We start from the raw sequence: 19,187 nt of genomic DNA, 5'->3' as shown, positions 1-19,187 counted from the left end.
AACAACAACAGAAAGCAATAGGTGGACACAAATATTTATCTATTTATTTATTTATTTACAAGATTTTTTTTAGCTGCACCATTACAAGTAGTCTCTGAGCAGCGTACAAGTTAAAACTTTAAAAACATTGAAACCATTAAAAATAGGCAATATTATAATAATGTTCTATATTAAAAACAATCATAACATTAATATTAATAAATCCTGCTGCTCATAGGGCCAGCTAAAGAATGCTTTTTAATTAAAATGCTTTAATGCTTTAGTTATGCCCTTCCTGGAGGCCCAGAAGCCAGCACCGTGTGTGTGTGTGTGTGTGTGTGTGTGTGTGTGTGGTGTGTGTTGTGTGTGTTGTGTGTGTGTGTTGTGTGTGTGTGTGTCTGGGGTGGTGCTGCCTCCCCCCCCAGGGGGTTTACGAGCATCTTCGGATCTGGGACTTAGCGGGTCCGCCTGTTCCCTGGTGGGGAGCTGCACGGCTTGGAGGCAGAGAGAGCCAGAAAAGCATCTTTGGAATTTGAGCAGAGCCAGGGAGACCCTCCCCTCCACCCCCCACCCCACTTTCCTTGGAATGAGCCAGAATCCCTGGGATGGACAGTCAGGGAAAAAGCAGAGAGAGGGAGAGGGAGAGGGTTGGAAGAAAGCTCCTGGTGACTTGGGCTTTTGATGGATGTGGGGTGGAGGTGGGGGGGGGCTGGACCACATTCCTAGATTATCCCGGAGGCAGGTCCAGCCGCAGCGAAGGGGTGGAGAAGCCTGGGAGAGGCTATAAAGGATGGGTGGTGGTGGGGAAACCGCCTCTGGAGCGCAGCCAGAGTGCCAGGGCAAGGAGGTTGGTTGCAAAGGGAGCCAGCTGCCTTCTTCTGCCGTGCGTGCGTGCGTGCGTGCGTGGGAACCCTGGCCTCTGCCATGGGCTTAGACACCCGCTCCCCCAAGGCCGCCTCGGGGTCCCTGGACCGGGAGGGTGGGTTGCTGGGGGCTTCCCCCCTGCCACCCCCTCCCTACGCCGGGGAAGGGGCTCCGGAGCTCCGCGGATCCTTGGACTGCTGGGCCTGCGCCGTCCTGGTTACGATCCAGAACCTGCTGGTGGGCGCCCTCAACCTCCTCCTGGTGGGGCTCATTTTTGGGCTGATCCTGCTCCCCGCCGGGGTCCTGGTGGGCTTCGGGGTCGTGTGCCATTCCAAGGTAAGTCGGTGGCCCTTGGGCTACAGGCTGGGAGAGGAGAGGCACCCGAGGTGGCTGGAACCCTGGAGGGTAGAACCCTGGAGAAGCGGGTGCGAATCACGGTTTGGGGGGCCAGGGAGGTGTTGACCCCGAGCGACCCCTTAGGGGGAATGACAAGGATCGGGAAGGGGCAGAGAATCCCAAAGTAACTTTTCCAGTCTCTTATTCAAATGGTAGCCTTCTGCCCAAAATAGGGAGCATGGTGCAAGTAGCTTCAGGAAGCCAGAGGCATAGAACCCAATAAGGTGTGGTTCGATTCCAGAGCCTGCTTGCCATAGGTAGGTCTAAAATTGAGGAAGTTTTTCTTTTTAAAAAGTTGGGCACTCTGTAAAGGCTCAGAGAAACTCTTGGGACTGAATAACCCCGAGCCTAGGAATGAAAAAGAGAAAGATGTTCAGCTCAGAAGTGTAAACTTCAGCTGCCCCCCCCCCCAAGTAAGGTTTCCTGGTGGATGCGGAGGCTGAGTGGACGCGTGATTTGTTGTGTGACGAAGACCTTCCTAAAGACTTTAGGAAATGTCTTAAGGTGCAACTTCCAGAATGTTTTCAGCGCCTGGACTTGCAAAAATGTGGCCAAAAGAGAATCTTGTGTGACCTCGAAGGGGGAAAAAAAAACACCACGCACCCCCATCTCCTGACACTTAAGAATTGCACCGGATAAATTTGACTCTTAAGGAGCTTTCCCGGGGCTTCAGCAAAAATCAACTGCCAATTCTGGCGAGTGAACAATCTAAATTAAGAGTCATTTTCTTGGCAAATGGCGGCATGCATCCTCTTCTCTTTCCTACATCGTGGCCTTAAAAATGTATTAACCAATCTGCAAAACCCTCCAAGCTTTTCCTGTGCTTTTTGTAAAATACCCAGACCCGGTTTGTCCACAGCCACGCGGTGATGACTGAAATGAGAAAGGGCTTGCGTCTTATATCTCCACTGGTTATCCGGGACAGCTCTCCAAGAGTGGAGGCTTCTTCCCTCTGGCTGTGGATATGCCTGTTTGTGTGTTTGTTCTCTCCAGAAATGCACTTTTAGGCATTTTGTTGGAGAGAAACATCTGTGTGGCTTGCACCGAGGTAGGCTCCGGAAACAGGCAGCCCACCGGGTCCAGCATTGGCCCACCGTTTCTGCAAACAGAACTGGACAGCGCTGTGGCCGTGCGCTCTTCCCCAAGGGTGCGGGAAAAGCCACTGGGCCCATGCTGGATGGGTGCTGAAACGAACCCCGGGCAAGTCTCCTAAGGATGCCAACTTCATGGGGGGGGGCGGGTTTAAAAAGTGGCCAGCTGTTTTAATTTCTTCACAGTAAGCCTGGCAAACTGAAATAGGTGACTTAAAGAAAGAAAGAAAGAAAGAAAGAAAGAAAGAAAGAAAGAAAGAAAGAAAGAAAGAAAGAAAGAAAGAAAGAAAGAAAGAAAGAAAGACACATTCGATGCAACATGTCCAGCATCCTTTTCTACATTTCGGCTTTTCCTCCATCCACTCTGAAAATCTCTGGGGCTGGGCTGCCCGGCTGCAAGGGCTCCTCCCGGGTGGTCTTCCCGGAGGGAGGTTGAAAAAGGGGGGTGGGGGAGCTTCAGTGGAATGCTTTGGGATTAAGCTGCTGGTGCTGAGCTCCCATGGGGGCGTGCGCGTGCACACACGGGGGGGGGATCTTTCCCATTTCTCGCTCATCTTGGAAAATGTCATGAGGTTCTCCTAATTAGCAGTCTTCTCTTTCCCTCCCTGGAAGCGGTTGATCCTTGTCTCCACAGTGAGGCTTCTGGACCAGGCCTTTAACATCGGCCACGTTTTCCTTCCGAGACTTTCCTCCAAAGCAACATTTGCCCCCAGCCTCTGGCTTTTTTCTTTGCTTGTTCTTTCCTGGTCTATCGTTAGGTGCCATCAAATTGCTTCCGAATAATAATCATTATGTGCAGCCCAGAGACCTTTGGGTAGAGTGGGTGGCATATAAGTTAAATAAATCAAAATTAAAAATAAGTCAATTCTGAAGTGTAGCAACCTTATGCAATGACCCGTGAAAGGTTTTGTAGTTAACATCCCTGTAAGGCAAGGCCATTAGAAGATCTGGATCTTGCAAACTGCATGCTGTGGCTTCCCTTATTGAGTCAGTCCATTTCATGCTCAAACATCCTCTTTTCCTGCTGATTGCCTTTCCACTTTTCCCAGCATTATTATCTTTTTTTAGAGGAAGGCTGTTATTGTTGTTATCGTTCCTTGGTGACATCCTGTACTTTTGCTCTGGTTCGGGAGGTGGATTTGAAGAGGTGGAGAGTTGGGGGGCATCCCCCATTTCAGGAAGGCTGTGATCTGGAGCGATTGTGAGAATTCCCCCTTTATGTGGGAAAAAGCCACCAGAGTTTAACTAGGAAAAAAAGGAGATTTCTTTGCACCCTGAAATATAGATTTTTGTGGCTAACTTGTTCAGTACATATAGATTTTATGATGAACAAGGTCAGCCACAAGGAAGAAATGAAGATTCAGTGGAGCATGGAAAAATTACCTTTGGGATTACAGTGGGCAGAGATTCCCCCTGGGATGGCCGAAATAATGCCAGGATTGTCATCCAAAGCCAGGAAAGTTCCCTAGTTCTGCATCTGGGCTATACATTCAGCAGGATAAGGTGTTAAAAATCCACTAAAGGCTGGGCCCCGTTGCTTTTCAAAGCAAAAGGATAGCATTTTTAAAGGCTCACTCATGCACATGTGCTATTCAAAAGGATCAGCACATTGAAACAAATCATCGTACCAGGACATTCCCGTCTTGATTTTTAGCCTTGCAAAGAGAAGCTTTATGTTTGTTTCATAAGACCCGACCCAAAGGAACCGCCAGACTTTCCTGTCCAGAAATGGTGGAGTCCTCCCCCACATACACACTGCAGGACTGTACCACTTTGCTCTCTCTGCAGGTCAGAGGCCAGTGAATGTGAAAGATCTCACACAAGACAGGAGGAAAAGGAGCATGTTAGCGCTGTCAGAACATACTTCTTTAAAAGTCTTTTGGGCTTGACGGTCTTGGCCCATGCAGGTCTTAACTGCAAGGGTTTTAATGCTTTAAAATGTTTCGTTTTATATTGTTAGTTAGAAAGAAAGAAAGAAAGAAAGAAAGAAAGAAAGAAAGAAAGAAAGAAAGAAAGAAAGAAAGAAAGAAAGAAAGAAAGAAAGAAAGAAAGAAAGTTTATTTGCTCTTTCAGAATACTCCAGACATAAGAAGGTGATTTTGGGGGACTTGGGGTCCACAGAATAACTTTTGCAAGTTCTCCCATAAGGAACATTAAATGTCTGTTTTGGGATATTCTCGCACCTAGTGAGAAACAAAACGTGGGAACGAAAAAGGCCATGATTCCAAAATCTTGTTTGGAATTATTCTTGCACCTCGGAGGGCGGTGCGTGACACAACCACCTCTGATAAAGACAGTCAACAGGAAGAGTGAAGAGGATGGCCAAGCCAGGAAAAGTCTGGCGGTCTGTTTTCCACCCTGTTTCCCCGTGACAAAAGCCAGATGGAGCAGGCAGCAGCTTCGATAACCTTGAGGCCAAACGGACACATTCCAGAGATTGCCTGTGCTGCCTTCCAACTTCCTCTTGTAGTGGGGTGGGATGGGGGGGCTGCTGTTTGGTTCCCCACCCCACCCCTCCAAAGACTATCCCCTCCCTGACTACCTGCCTGCTTCACTCCATACGTTCTTTAGCTGCCGGGGGGGGGGCTTCTCAAAAGCAGCAGGGCTAGGAATAGTGCGGAAGCCGCAGGGAAAGAGGAAGACCAAGCAAGCATGAGATGTACTCCCTCCCTCAAGGAAGCCACTATCCTGAATTTCCAAGGGTTGAGCAGGGCGGTTAAAGGCAGCGTCTTCTGAAACTCATACATTCATAGTCACTGTGAGGGGCTGTCATCATCATCATTATCATCATCTTAGAACAGCAGAGCTAGAAGGGACCCTGTGGAGTCACAAACAAACCAGTGGCCTATTTAAAAGCCTACATCTCTCTCTCTCTCTCTCTCTCTCTCTCTGTGTGTGTTCTGTTTTGGGTCACCCTGGCACAGCTGGATGGCTCTTTGGTGCCCCTTTCTGCACAGCTGGGAAGCACCTGGAGGGCAGGGGTCATACAATTCCCTTTAATATTGTCTTTTAAGGATGTAAGCGGCCTCTTTATGGTGGGGAAGGGGAGATACCCAGGTGGGTAGGTGGGTGGCTTAGCGAGAACATCCACCCATCCTGGAATCTCCCCTTCCTCACCAAGGCCACGCTGGCTGCCAAATTTATTTCCGTTTTATTTATTTAAAATATTTTAAACGTTTCCAAGGATGAGCGAGCGAGGGGCTGCAATTCCACGTCATTGTGTTGTTTTTTTCCTGGACAAAAGAAAAGCAACATTTCCCTGCCTTCTGATGCCCTCCCCTCTCTCTCTCTCTCTCTCCCTCCAGTTTTTGCACGTCCAGGTGCATTACTGCACGGCCCACTTGCACGACGCGGCCTCGGTGGCTCTCCTCGTGGTGGGGTTCACCCTGGCAGTGCCCCTCCTGGTCCTGGCGCTGGCCGCCTACTGCCGCCTCGCCCGGCGCCTCCAACTGGGCTACTGCCTCGTCCCCTACAGCAAAGCCGTCTACAAGAACCTGCCCGTCACCCACTATCATAACTCTGGCTGCTGCTGCTGCACTCAGGATCTGGACGTGGCGGAGAAAGTTTGGGTTTAAGGGATTGTGGGAAGGGGGGGATCTGATTCACCAAGGGGTGGGTGGGTGGGTGGGTTTGGGAACAAGCACAGCAACGTTGGTGGGTCCTTGCAGCCCCGGAAGGCTCCTTCGTGGCTGTCAGATGTCCAACAGGAGTCCAACCTAGAATGCGCTGCTCAATACCGATCCATATACAAAGATGCCAAATCCCATCGGAGACTTGCAGAATCCTTACGGACAGCCCTTGTGGCGCTAAGACACAGCCAGAGAAGTTCGGATGGTGTGCTTTTCAGTAGAGAACACATGGTCTGGGCAAGCATTTCCAGACAAAAATAAACAAAAAAACAAAGCAGAAAAATAGAGCGGCACTCTAAATATTGATATATTTTAGTGAGAGCTTTTAGTTGGGCACACCTGCTTCTTCACTAGGAACTGCTGCAAGCCACAGGTTTGATGTGAGCCAAGAGTGCGACGAGGCTGCAAAAAAGGCCAATGCAATTTTAGGATGCATTAACAGAAGTCAAGTCTCCAAAATTCTCAAAAGGTACTAGTTCCCCTCTATTGGGCACTGGTTAGGGCTCATCTTGAGTATTGTGTCCAATTCTGGACACCACACTTCAAGAAGGATGCTGACAAATTGGAACCAGTCCAGAGGAAGGCAATGAGAATGATCAGGGGGCTGGAAATCAAGCCCTACAAAGAGGAAAGACAGGAAGAACCGGGCCTGTTTAGCCTTGAGAAAAGAAGACGGAGGGAAAATAGGATAATGCTTTTCAAAGGCTTGGAAGGCTGTCCCACAGAGGAGGGGCAGGATCTGTTCCCGATCATCCCAGAGTGCAGGACATGCAGCAATGGGCTCAAGTTAAATCAAAGCCCGATTGTGGTTGGAAAAACTTATTGTTAGAGCAGTACGACAGTGGAACCCATGACCTCAGGAGGTGTTGAGCGCTTCAGCACTGGAGAGGCCTTCAAGAGAAACTTAGACGACCCTCTATCTGATCTGCTTTGATTTGGATTCCTGCCTTGAGCAGGGGGTTGGACTGGATGGCCTTAAGAGGCCCCTTCTCACTCCATTATTCTATGACTCTGTGACTGCAGACGGGGAAGCAAACCCTCAAGTTACATGCAGAGAAGGAACAGGAGGTGAAGAGTGCTATCTGATACCTCGCTAACCCTGCGTATAATCTGTGGTTTTGCTTCCCTCTAGTCTGAAGGTGAATGTATCCGCAAAAGCTCATACCAAAATATAACAATTAATCTTTAAAATGCCGCTGCACTTTTTAAACTGTTTTTTTTTTTGCCCAGATATACTTTAACTAAGAAGGTGTGTGTGTTCGTGGGGGGGGGGGGGTTGGAATTCTGCCTACCCAGTCACCTGCCTAGGAAACTCCCTGCTACATGAACAGCCAGGTGGCCAACTTTAGAGGATCTGAGGTGGTGGTGGGGTAATTGTCTTGCCCTAAAAGCAGCAGTGGCTGCACCAGCAGCTGAAATTAGCAAGAAAAGAAAAAAAGAGATCCATCAGAAATGGATACTGCTGTACAGTAGTTGACGTCAGATGTCATTTTGGGAACATAGGTTTGGAGGCGAGGGAAGGCCTTCCACCCTATTTTATCACAAAGATGGACACTTCTGAACGCTTCCAGAAGCTGAAAAGGACACACCACCGCCGATGGAAATACAGTCAAGCCACAGAAACAGCTCCGGGGGGTGGTGAGCGTGTGTGCCAACGGTGGTTCCATGGCACGCCTTGCCTTTCCCGCCTGACAGGCAAACGGACACACAGACGGACGTCTTCTGCTCTTTTCCTGCTTGCAACGTTCCTTCCGTGTTTGTAAACCTCAATGTCCCCCCCCCAATTCCTGTTCATGCCTTTGCTTCCCGACGTAACCGAAGCTGACATGTATTTCTTTCAATATAGAGACTTCATCTGGAGAAGCTGCATTTCTTTCTGGGTGTGGGGTGGGGGGGAATCTCCTGTTCCCCACTGAATGGGGAAGGGGGTGGCGGCAGAGACCAACCTAGCAGGGCGGCCCGGGGGAGGGATGCAAAACCCAAGCCGGCAGTGTGAAGAGTCTCCCCCCCCACCCCGCCAAAGAGTTCGGTCTCCATTCAGTCCCGAGCCAAGGGCTGCAAATGGAAAGCCCGGCTTCTGACTGTGTCGTCATTTTGACAGTTGCTTGCAGAATCCCCTTCTTCGTTAGGTTACAAAGAAGAGAGTCTGTATGCCTGTTGGCGGAAATGTTCAGCTCTGAAAAGAGATTTTATGTAGAGGTGTTGCTTTTTTCCCCCCTCGCACCTGGTTCCCGGTGCCGGAGGAAGATGCCAGGTTTGAAATGGCCATTTTGCACCCTCCCTGTCTGAGCGCCATCTCAGCACGGCCGAAAGCTCCTTCGCCTGGAGCCACAACTCCAGGAAATTCTGCCAAAAAAAGCAACTTTTCCAAGTTGTGAGTGGCAGGGACCCTTAAGCCCCATTTCTGCCCTTTGTCCGCTATTTTTGGGTGCGAGATCGCCACTGTTATTTATGGGCCCTGGGCGAAGGGCGGCAGCAGCGGCGGCTGTTTCCTGCCTCCAAGCCACACCTGACTTAGGGCGAGGCTGACAAGGGTTCTCAAGGTATGGGAGATATTGATGGAGGGGTTTTCCTAGCAGTATTTCCCCGTGATAAATTTCCCTGGCCAAGGGCTGGGGGATTTGAACCCAGGCCTCCCAGGTCCTAATCTGTGCTCGGCACCCACCAGCTGCCCTTCTGGAAATGGCCCACTATCCCTCTTTCCTACACCACGGGCAGGCCAAAAGCAGGGTTGGATCTACCGCTCGGCCTCGGGACGATTTGACCATAATGCTGGCTGAGGCTTATGGGAGTTGTAGTCTTAGCCTGAACTGGGGAAGGTGGGTTTTCTTGGACTAAACCATCAGCGGCACTTGAGGGAGTCCGAAATAAGAGATTCTCCCCCCCCCTTCCTCAAAGCTCTCTTCCTATACATCCGACGGGCGGCAGGTTGGCTTACCTGCTTCACAGGCTGAAACCAAGGAAGTTCCTGCCATCAGCTTATTTGGCCCCTGCGTTTGTCCCGGCATTCTGGTCGAAAAACCAAGCCGCTCCGCTAAAGTCTAAATCACTTGGCATGTTAGAATGTATAGGAGCCTTGTCTGGAACTGTGCATGGCCAGCCTCCCTGGGTCGCATATAGCCTGGGACCAACGATTTCTGACTCCTGGACTTCACTTAAGCATCCACGCTATGGCCTTGGGGCACTTGGGAGCTCGATTTAGCAGGAGGAGGGCAGGATTAGAGGGACCCTTAAGTCCCGTTGTTCTCCACGGGCCTCTCCTTTCTCATCCCCCCTTCCATGAAATGGGGACAATTTCATAGACTCATAAAAGAATGGGAGTTGGAAGGGGGGCCTTTAAGGCCATCAAGTCCAACCCCCTGCTTGATGCAGGAATCCATAGCGAAGCAGATCCGGCCGATAGTTAGCCGTCCAAATTTCTCCTGCGTGCCTCCAGCTTTGGAGTGCTCACCACCTCCTGAAATCATGGATTCCATTCCCATACTGCTCTAACAGTTATGACGTTTTTCTTGGTATTCAGGGTAAATCTGGCTTCTTGTAACTTGAGTCCAATCTTGCATGTCCTGCACTCTTGAGATGATCGAAAAACGGATCCCTCAAGGCCCTCCTCTGGATAACGACCTTTCAAGTCTTTAAAAAGTGCTATATTTCCCCTCGGTCTTCTTTTCTCGAGGCTAAACATGCCCAGTTCCTTCAGTCTTTGCTTGGTTTCCAGTCCCCTGGCCATCCTGGTCACTTTCCTATGAAATTGTCCCAATTTGTCAGCATCCTTCTTGGGAGTATCCAGATGAGGCCTTACTAACGCTGAATAGAGAGAAACTTGTGCGATTTGGAGACTATACTTCTTTCGATTTCAAGGAAAGCCTTACAAAGAATCCTTTTCTGAAAAGGAGGATGCTTGTACAAAACCGTCTGAGGAAGGCAGTGTCCCAACCCCAAAAGTTAATTTGCAAGTGGTATTAATCGGGAAGGTCTGCGGAGGCAGTTTGGAAGTGGGTGTTTTTGATCAGAAAACGGCTGGCAGGCACAGCTGCCCCCACATCCGGGCACAACCAGAGGGAGATGCAACCAGCGATGGTTTCCTGCCAGGCAGAGGCAGCTGGGGGAAAGCGGGCCAAAGTTAATTTTTTTTTTTAGCCTGTAGCAAAAAGGAAGGGGCCCCTGCCAGGAAAGGACACTGACAACCGATGGAGAGGTTTTCCCTCTTGCTGTCGGGTCAGAGAGGAGAATATCCTGTTCCCAACAGGATAAGGAAGAACTGAGTCAGCTGCAGGCGCCAAAAGAAAAATGGGGCTTGTGGAAATTCTACGTTCTGGGGAGGAAGGAACCTTGGATAAGATAACAGGGCCCCAGAGGGTCCTGTGAGACAAAGGGGAGAGGCCCCCGTCCTATCTATAGATAGCATTTCCTGCACCGGGCGCAGCTCCTGGAACAGGCAGAGGGGTCCGTTGGGAGGAGATCCTCCTGTTTCTTCCCAGCGAAGGACTTGGCTGGCCTCCCACCGCAAGCAATATGTCAGCCAAGGCAGGTGCGCTCCCAGCAGCATCGGGACAGTTTGGATCTAGGTGGTAAATTGAATCCATGTATCTTATCGATCAAGGGCTGGAGGGGATCCCGCCTTTCCCCACAGGGCCATCACTAGCTCTGGGACGGCACCACACACGACTCCAGCTTCCAGAAATTTTGGATACTGGAAACCGAGCGTAGCTGCTTATTATAGGAGGGCTTTGGTGTCCTTCCTAACACAGCGCTTGTCAAATACTTGAAAGGTCGTCCTAAAGAGGAGGGGCAGCTTCTGTTCCGGATCCTCCCAGGGTGCAGGATGCATAGGAACATGCTCAAGCGACAGGAAGCCAGATGTGGCCTGGATATCAAGAAAAACTCCCTAACTGTTAGAGCAGTACGACCATGGGACCCATGCCCTCGGGAGGTGGGGAGCGCTCCAGTTTTCCTTTTCATTGATGTTACCAGTCCTCAGTGTTAAAGCACACTGTGATAGTTCCGAGAGAAAGAGGGGACAGAATGATGTCAGCTTCAGGCAACAAAGGGCCCGGGAATAGAGACTCTGGAGGGGGGGCCTCACAACCCGATGAGGCACAGGCAGGAAAAACAGGGGGCTGGGGTAAGGGAGAGGAGGAGGGCCCCCTTTACTCATGCACAAGGGCCTGCCGAAACCACCTCCCGGGTTGCAGACTGAAGATGGGAGGAGATCCATCCAGACTTTTGGATTCTCTTGAGAGCACAGGCGAGGGCTGGGCGTCAGCGGCAGCTCTGGGTAAGCGACACCACCAAAACAGCGGGGTTCTTCTAAATCATTTTATTTAACAAACACAAAACAGCTCCTCAGGTCAGGGAAGCGGAGAGGTGGTGCCCCTCCGGTCCGGCTTTCTCCTCCAGCTTCGGGTCCTTCTTGTGACCTTGGCAAAACCCTGCACCCCACCCCCAGAGGGTACCAGTTCTGAGAAAGGGAGACGGTCCATTCAGGGCCTCTCGGCTCCCTGCCCGGCAGGCAGAGAGAGAGACCTGCTGCCCCCTGGCGCAGCGTCAGAGGTACTGCAGGGAGGCCAGGCTCTCCAGTTCCACCTCAATGGAAACGATGTGGTGGCCCGGCACCATGGCAAGACCCAGGACCCGGGGCTCTCCAGCTGAGAAGGAGTCTGTAGGCCACACAAGAAGGAGATGGTGAGGATCCAGGCGCCCCCTCTCTCTCCTCAACCCCCCCTACACTACCTGTTTCACTGCTCCCCAAACACAGAGATTCTCTCCCCAAAACAACCTGTGGTTCTCCAAAGGAACCCTAACGTTCTGCCATGACACGTCCTTCTTCTCTCATTCCTCAAAAAATAAAAAAGGAGAATTGCCTTCTCACAGTTCCATGGTTTAGGTCTGATTACAAAGCCACAGGTTGGGAGTTTGAATCCCTCGCAATGCCTCCTCGACAGGGGCCGGAGACGATGATCCATTGCGTCCCTTCCAGCTCTGCCGTTCTAAAATTATTATTCCTGGAGATCCCACAAGGTTGTTTTTGCACGACAGTTATGCTAGCTGAAGGATGCTGGGACCTGAACTAACTTCTCCAGTCTTTGTTAATTATTGCTTAGACCATTTCTGCCCCAGTCATCTAACCCCAGTCATCTAAAATTCCACAACATAAAAAGACTTTAAAAACCAGTAGAAAACATGAAACCTCACATTGGGAGTCCTAGTGGTCAGAGAAGTGCTAAGTAAACACAGTGGTGCCTTGCTAGACGGTTACCCCACATGACATTTTTTGCTGTATGATGGGGTTTTTACGATTGCAAAACGATGCTATTATGAGCGCAAAATGATGTTTACATAGGAAAAAACTACTTTACGATGACCGGTTCCCTGCTTCAGGAACCGGTTTTTTGCTTAACGACGATCAAAACAGCTGATTGTCGGGTCTTCAAAATGGCCGCCCGCTGTGTAAAATGGCTCCCCACTGTGTTTTGGGACGGATTCCTCGCTATACAGGGAGCAGAAAATGGCTGCCCTATGGAGGATCTTCGCTGGACGCTGAGGTATTTCACCCATTGGAACGCACTGAACAGTTTTCAATGCATTTCAATGGGCTTTTTTATTTCGTTTGACGAGGATTTCGCTCTACAGCGATTTCGCTGGAACGGATTATCCTCGTCAAGCGAGGCACCACTGTACTGAAAATAAATGAGTAACACATTGGATGGAAATTCATGCCAAGCAGCAAAGGAGATGGGCTCTCACCAGTGGGTTTCAGGTACTCTTGGGCCGAACCCAGGATCACGTTGCAGTCCCGGTCGGTGCACAAGAAACAGCCCACGAGGGTGCGCCCGTCCGTCATGCGGATGCGCATGCTCTTGTTCAGGAGGTTCTCCAGCTTGCGACGGGCCAGCAGGTACGGAGAGTCTGCCTTCTCCTCCCCAGAGTCCTGTGGAAAACATTCAGATATTTTAGTCTTTGTGGGTTGGAGGGGAAGAGGAACCTCTCCAGGCCAATTCACGGGGGAAAAAGACCGTTCTTGCTGCCTGCTGTTATGATCAGGGTGGATCCAAATCAATGGTTTTTTGTTTTTTTAAAAAAACTGAATTGATTCAAATCACCATTTACGGTACATTTTTTCAAATCAGTTTCTTAAGTCCTCAAAAATGGTTTTTTTTAAAAAAATGTAAATTGTGATTTAAATCAATTTGATTTAAATTTAATCCACCCTGGTTGGCACGCCTTTTCCCTACTTGCTGGTTTTGTTTCCCGGTTCCGGAAGAGATGCCAAGCTTGCAGCCCTCATGGTGAGTGATGACAAATGAGGTCTGGTGTCGTTAAAGATCAGTAGCGTTTTTCTTCAGACAGCTCCGTAAAGCAGATACGTTTTCTCTCTCTCTCGCGTCACCCTTTTAGAACACTCAGTTCTCCACTTAAGATCTCTAAGACAGATTCTAAAGCACAAACTTTAGATGATGGACTACAGTTCCCAGAATTCCAAGAAGGTAGGGGCTTCTGGGAGTTGTAATACAAAAGAAATTGTCTAAGAGCTCTACTACCCCTGACTGCGACTAACGAGGCAGCGTTCTCTCCATCAATGCCCTAAATGTTCCAATCCCCACCCCGGAGTTTCTAGTCCTCAGGGCAGGTGATTGCACTAGAGTGGGATACATAGTTCACCCACTTCTCGCAAACTCGGGGGTCCTAAAACACCTTCTCTATCAGGTCTCCTCCATTCCTGCATCATTCTTGCCGCCCTCCCTGGGGAGGGGGATCCTCCTCCCACCCCCTCTTGGCCTGCCCCAATGCCACCGCTGCTATAGGGCTACCCGGGGGGTGCAAGGGTTTTTTTTTGGTGGCAAGCGGGGCTGAAATCCCCCATGGGGGGGGAAGGAGGGCACGAGGGCAGGATGGGGGGAGACCCCTGACCTCCCCATCCGCATCCCCACCCCACCCTTTCCAATTCATGGCCAGTCTATCCATCTCCCCCCCCCCAGCCAATCTTCGGAGGGGGGGGTTCCTGGATCAAACGACGAATCGACTCCCCCTCTCTCCCCCCCAGAAGTAACAGGAGCCCCTGGGGGCGCTTTCTCTGTGGGGGGGGGAAGAGACGGGAGGGCGGAGGTGGAGTGGGGCCAAGGGGGAGGCCGTAGGAGAAGAGGAGGGCCCAGCCTGAGAGGGACCCCCCCTCCCACTGGGAGGAAGCCACGACCTGAGCCAAGGGGAACCCCCTCCCCATCCGCCCCTTCATGGGGGGGATCCTCTCTCCTTCCGAGGGTCGCCCATAAGGATGCCCCCAGCCCCCATTTCTTAACCCTTTCACCCCCCAGTGGGGAGGGGGCGGCGCCCCCCTCCCCCACTGGGGTCTCCCCATTCCCAATACCCCCCTCCCCTCCTGGACTGTCCCCCCCTGTCCCCCCACCCCCTCCCCTCTCCCCCTTTGGAGGTGCCACCCCCTTCCTCCACCCCCCCTCCCCGCCCTCTCTGTGGGGCTTGTCGCTTCCCCCTCCCCCCCCCGAGACCCCAGGCCCGCCGCCTCACCCCAGGGCTGGGGCTGCTCCCGCAGCCATTCTCCTCCCCCCGCGGCGGTGGCGGCGGCGGCGGTTGGTGCAAGCGGAGCGCCTCAGGAACCGCGGGCGCCGCCATTTTCTCCGCCGCCGGCCGCGGACGGCACTACACTTCCCAGAAGGCCCCTCGGCGGACCGCCGTCCGGGAGCCTCTGCGCGGCCACGCCCCCCTCCGCCGTGTGAGTGGTTGTTTTCCCTTTTCGCCCCGTCCTCTTCCTCCTTTCCCTTCGCCTTCCCCTTGCCCGGACTCATTTTCCCATCAGGCCGTGCGGCCGCTTGGCGCTGCGGAGGCGGCGGTTGCCATGGCAGCGGTTCTGGCGGCGGCTGAGGCCTACTCCGGGCGGCCATGGACTCGGGCCGGCCTCGCTATTACACCCCGCGGGAGGTGTCGGTGCACAACCGGCCTTGGGACCTCTGGGTCTCTTTCCTGGGGCGGGTTTACGACCTGACCCCCCTGGCCGCGGTCCACCAGGGTAAAGTATGCCGGGGTGAGGCAGAGGCGCCCTGAGCGGGGGAGCCTCCCTAGGCAGCGGCAGTCTACCTCTCCGGGCAATCTGCTGAAGACAAGCAGGCTAGGAATGGGGTGTGTGTGTGGGGGGGGGGGGGAGGAGATTGGGCTCGGTCGCCTTTGTTTTGGCCACCTTTCTGTCTTTGGCCTCTGTTAGAGACAGCGTTTTTAAATTTCAAGTGGGACCCTCTTATCCGCGGGATCAATATCTGCTGATTCACTTTCCCGCACCGCGTGAAAATATTAAAGGAAACATCCAAGAAATGTATATTTCTAAATGTGAAGTTAACAGAACCGGCTACTAGAGGGAAGTACTGCAGAGACTGTGCGAGGTATAGCGTTCCCTCTAATCTGCGTTTTTCAGCATCCACGGGTGGGCTTGGAACCGATCCCTGTGGATACGGTTCCAACATCTATTCTCCTCAAGGTGGCTTGCAATGTGGAAACGATCACTTTTGTTGTTGTCGTTAAGTCGTGTCCGACTCTTTGTGACCCCATGGATCAGAGCACTCCAGGCCCTCCTGTCTTCCACTGCCTCCCAGAGTTGGGTCAAATTCATGTTGGTCCCTTCGATGACCCTGTCCATCCATCTCATCCTCGGTCGTCCCCTTCTCCTCTTGCCTTCACACTTTCCTAACATCAAGGTCTATTCCAGGGAGTCTTCTCATGAGGTGGCCAAAGTATTGGAGCCTCAGCTTCAGGATCTGTCCTTCCAGTGAGTACTCAGGGTTGATTTCCTTCAGAATTGATAGGTTTGTTCTCCTTCCAGTCCAGGGGACTCTCAAGATCCTCCTCCAGCACCACAATTCAAAAGCATCCATTCTTCGGCAGTCAGCCTTCTTAATGGTCCAGCTCTCACTTCCATACATCACTACTGGAAAAACCATAGCTTTGACTATGCTGACTTTTGTTGGCAAGGTGATGTCTCTGCTTTTTATGATGCTGTCAAGGTTTGTCATCGCTTTCCTCCCAAGAAGCAGGCGTCTTTTAATTCCGTGGCTGCTGGCACCATCTGCAGTGATCATGGTGAAAGTAAAATCTGTCACTGCCTCCATATCTTCCCCTTCTATTTGCCATCACTACTGATCACAAAATGATCACTACTGAAAGCTTTTAAAAAACTCCAATAATTATAGATTTTTTTTTTAAAAAAATGGAATTAAACCAGATACAATATTAGAACTGATTGGTAAAAGCAGCTCTGAAAACATATTGAAAACAACATTTTAAAACTGGCTCTTGGGCCACTTGTCACTAGGAGGAAGCATACCTGATCAGGAAGGTCTTTGCAAAACTGTTTGCAAACCAGAGTCATTTGTCTCATCTGGAAAAACGAAGGGATAATATTGCGGCAAAAGATTCCCTGGACTGCGGTCCCCTTCCTCAGAGGTACGAAGCCTCAAGCTTTTGCTCTGATCGACTGGGAAGTCTTCCTTTTTTTTGCAGGGGGTTTAGGAGACCCTGTTGAATCACTGATCTCCATAAGTTCCTACCAGCGACAGCCCTACTCAGGCCTTGCAAACGTCTGGCCGTTGCTTCCTTTACTGCCTCAATCTGTCTCACATCCAGTCTTCCTCTGTTCTGTGAAACCTTTATCAGCATGACTGCCTTTTCCAGTGACTTCTTTTCTTTATCGTTATGTGCCTGAAGATTTCGGAGAGACCAGCTTCTCACATCTGTGTATGTTTTCCAGGTGATCTTTTGATGAAACCTATCCTAGAAGCTGCAGGGAAAGACATTAGCCACTGGTTCAACCCCAAAACCAAAGATGTGAGTACCTTTAGCTCTAGCACTTGTGAGGAGAAAGCCGTCCTGAACTGGCAGGATGTGGTGGTGGGACAAAAGAAGTGTCTTTCTCACGTTTGATTGACTTTTTACCTGTTTAGACTGCAGAGGAGCGGTAGTTCTCTGGTGGCATGCAGACAGATCTGAAAAATGAAACTGGATTCAGATCAGTGGGTTGAGAGACCTAAATGCATGGAAACTGTTTCTCAAATGCCTGGGAAAATGAGAAATCCTTCTGATGCTGAAATGACTGTAGCGAAGGCACAGAGCAAATGTCTTTGGGAGGATGCTGTGCATGTCACCAACACCCCTCAGAGGCCCTCCACCTTTCCAGCCTTCAGCCGTCATGACCCCTCCGGATCCCTGTGTCTCATGCCTGGTTTCTCACTGTCTCCATGATGGCCTGAAGTCAGGGACCATGGCCAGAAATGGCCCCGGTGACCCACACTTTAACAGTACCCTAAATAAACCTCCTGGCTTTCCACTTTCATGGGCCTCGTATTCTTCCCTGCTCCCAGGGATGAACTTGTTTTGGTTTATAGATCTCACCGATGTTACCATGCACAGGTCATCAAACAGAAATGATGCCCTTTTTTAATTTAAGTTCTCCATTGTATCACTCAGTCATAAAATGAATATTTGAAAAACCCCACCTTAAGATCAGAGCAAAGAGGAACGACTTAGCTCTATTGCTGAAGGTCTTAAATAAGATTTTTAATTCTGAACCAGGACTACACCATGGAATGATATTTATTTCACCATGTCCTGTGAACTGGAATCTGTGCCTGTCTCAGTTGAAAACAGGAACCGGAGCTCATCACAAGCTTTTTCTTTCTTTCAGATACAAACGCACATTGACCCCCTAACCGGGTGCCTCAAGTATTATACCCCACAGGGACGATTTGTTCACATCCCACCTCAACTGCCTCGCTCAGACTGGGCCAACGACTTTGGCAGGCCCTGGTGGAAAGATCCCTTGTATGAGGTGGGCATCTTGTCGGCCAAAACCAGGCACGTACGGATCATCAACACCTTGACCTCTCAGGAGCAGACCCTGGAGGTGAGTCCTGGCCCATCACCACCTAGCTAGGATTATTATTATTTTTAATTATTATTATGTTTAGTACAGAAAGGCTCGTGCAAAAAGGCAAGGTATAAAGGGCTCCCTGGCTGAAACGCTCTGCATTCGCCCCCGCGGTGATCTTGGCTTGCAGTTCCCCAAGCCAGAGATTGCCCCATTGAGAAGAAGAGGGGTTACCAGACTCCCCTGGCACAAGTGGCTGAGAAGGAGGAACTGTGTGCAGAAGCCCATGTTTCGCCCGCTCTTCTTCACCATGATCACACTAGCCAAAATCTTGTAAACACGTGACCTTCCTCCCTTGCTAAGGTTTTGGTGAAATAACATCGTGGGAGACCAACTCAACTGACTTATGGCTGTCTTTCTACCCTGCCCCACCACACCCCATGGCCAGGACAAAGACTGGGGGGGGGGGAGAGAAAGGCCCTGATCTTGAGATGCCCTCCAGCCCCTTACAATTCCGTCTCTGGGACCTTCCTCCAGGTCTGCGCAGAGGAATCCATGTGGGAAATCCTGCGGCGATACCTCCCCTACAATGCCCACGCGGCCAGCTACACGTGGAAATACGAAGGCGTCAATCTAGACATGGACAAGAACCTGCAGCAGAACCACATTCCGGACGAGGACGAGGAGTTCTACCAGCTCAGCATGGACGCCGATTCCTACACCCCAGCCATCCTGCTCTACTTCAATGACGATCTCACGGAGCTCTAAGTGGAGAGTGTACAACTGGGTGAGGAGACGGCTCCATCCTTTAGCCACGTGGTGTTTCTGTTCTGGCCCCTCTAGAACCCTAGAACATTTCCCGTCTAGAATCCTGTTCAATCTTGTGAAGAGGCTGAACTGTGGAGGAGTCTTCTTCTCTGGGGAAAAGAGAGGGGACATTCCCAGAGCTTTGGAAATATTCCTGTTCCAGACTCCCAGAATCCCCCAGCCAGTCAGCGGTATTTCCAAGTTCCGGCTGTCTCCCTTCTTTCACCAAAAGCCTTCTGCCTAAACGTTGGGTTGATCTATTTCTTATCCGGGAGGCTGAGGGCCATCATCTTCTATGTCCGCTGCAAAGCACCTGGGCACAGCACCTGTTTCTCCCACAGAGATCATGAAGGCGTTTCCTGTGAACCTGTTTCAGAATCAGGCACTAAGAAGTGAGCAACGGAGAAGGCACTGGAGACACTTCATGCTGGACTGGAGGCAGTAACGCGCTCTCACGTCCATCAACCATTTTCTGATTTGGAGGAAGGGTTGGCTGTTTTCCTTTTAGGCAACATGGCTGTTGTTTCGCCATAGGACAATTAAAGATCTTATTAAAAA

At 51.0% G+C, this 19,187-nt stretch overlaps 3 protein-coding genes across 3 annotated transcripts; 2 read left to right on the top strand and 1 right to left on the bottom strand.

Annotated features, from left to right (window-relative positions):
- Positions 1-41: 41 nt before the first annotated feature.
- Positions 42-7,819, top strand: TMEM88 (transmembrane protein 88). The gene is made up of 2 exons (XM_072977159.2): positions 42-1,179; positions 5,636-7,819. Exons 1-2 carry the CDS (start codon positions 904-906, stop codon positions 5,903-5,905), a joined length of 546 nt encoding a protein of 181 aa, XP_072833260.2. The 5' UTR covers positions 42-903; the 3' UTR covers positions 5,906-7,819.
- A 3,442-nt stretch (positions 7,820-11,261) lies between these two features.
- On the bottom strand, positions 11,262-14,636 carry NAA38 (N-alpha-acetyltransferase 38, NatC auxiliary subunit). Its single transcript, XM_072977161.2, has 3 exons — positions 14,480-14,636; positions 12,704-12,887; positions 11,262-11,616 (listed from the first exon to the last, which is right to left on the bottom strand). Exons 1-3 carry the CDS (start codon positions 14,582-14,584, stop codon positions 11,504-11,506), a joined length of 402 nt encoding a protein of 133 aa, XP_072833262.1. The 5' UTR covers positions 14,585-14,636; the 3' UTR covers positions 11,262-11,503.
- Positions 14,637-14,756: 120 nt separating this feature from the next.
- CYB5D1 (cytochrome b5 domain containing 1) lies at positions 14,757-19,187 on the top strand. The gene is made up of 4 exons (XM_020809604.3): positions 14,757-14,978; positions 16,707-16,783; positions 17,640-17,858; positions 18,360-19,187. Exons 1-4 carry the CDS (start codon positions 14,852-14,854, stop codon positions 18,588-18,590), a joined length of 654 nt encoding a protein of 217 aa, XP_020665263.3. The 5' UTR covers positions 14,757-14,851; the 3' UTR covers positions 18,591-19,187.

This window comes from Pogona vitticeps, chromosome 6 (genome assembly GCF_051106095.1).
Source record: "Pogona vitticeps strain Pit_001003342236 chromosome 6, PviZW2.1, whole genome shotgun sequence".
NCBI lineage: Eukaryota > Metazoa > Chordata > Lepidosauria > Squamata > Agamidae > Pogona > Pogona vitticeps.
This window is presented reverse-complemented; position numbering and strand designations above follow the sequence as displayed.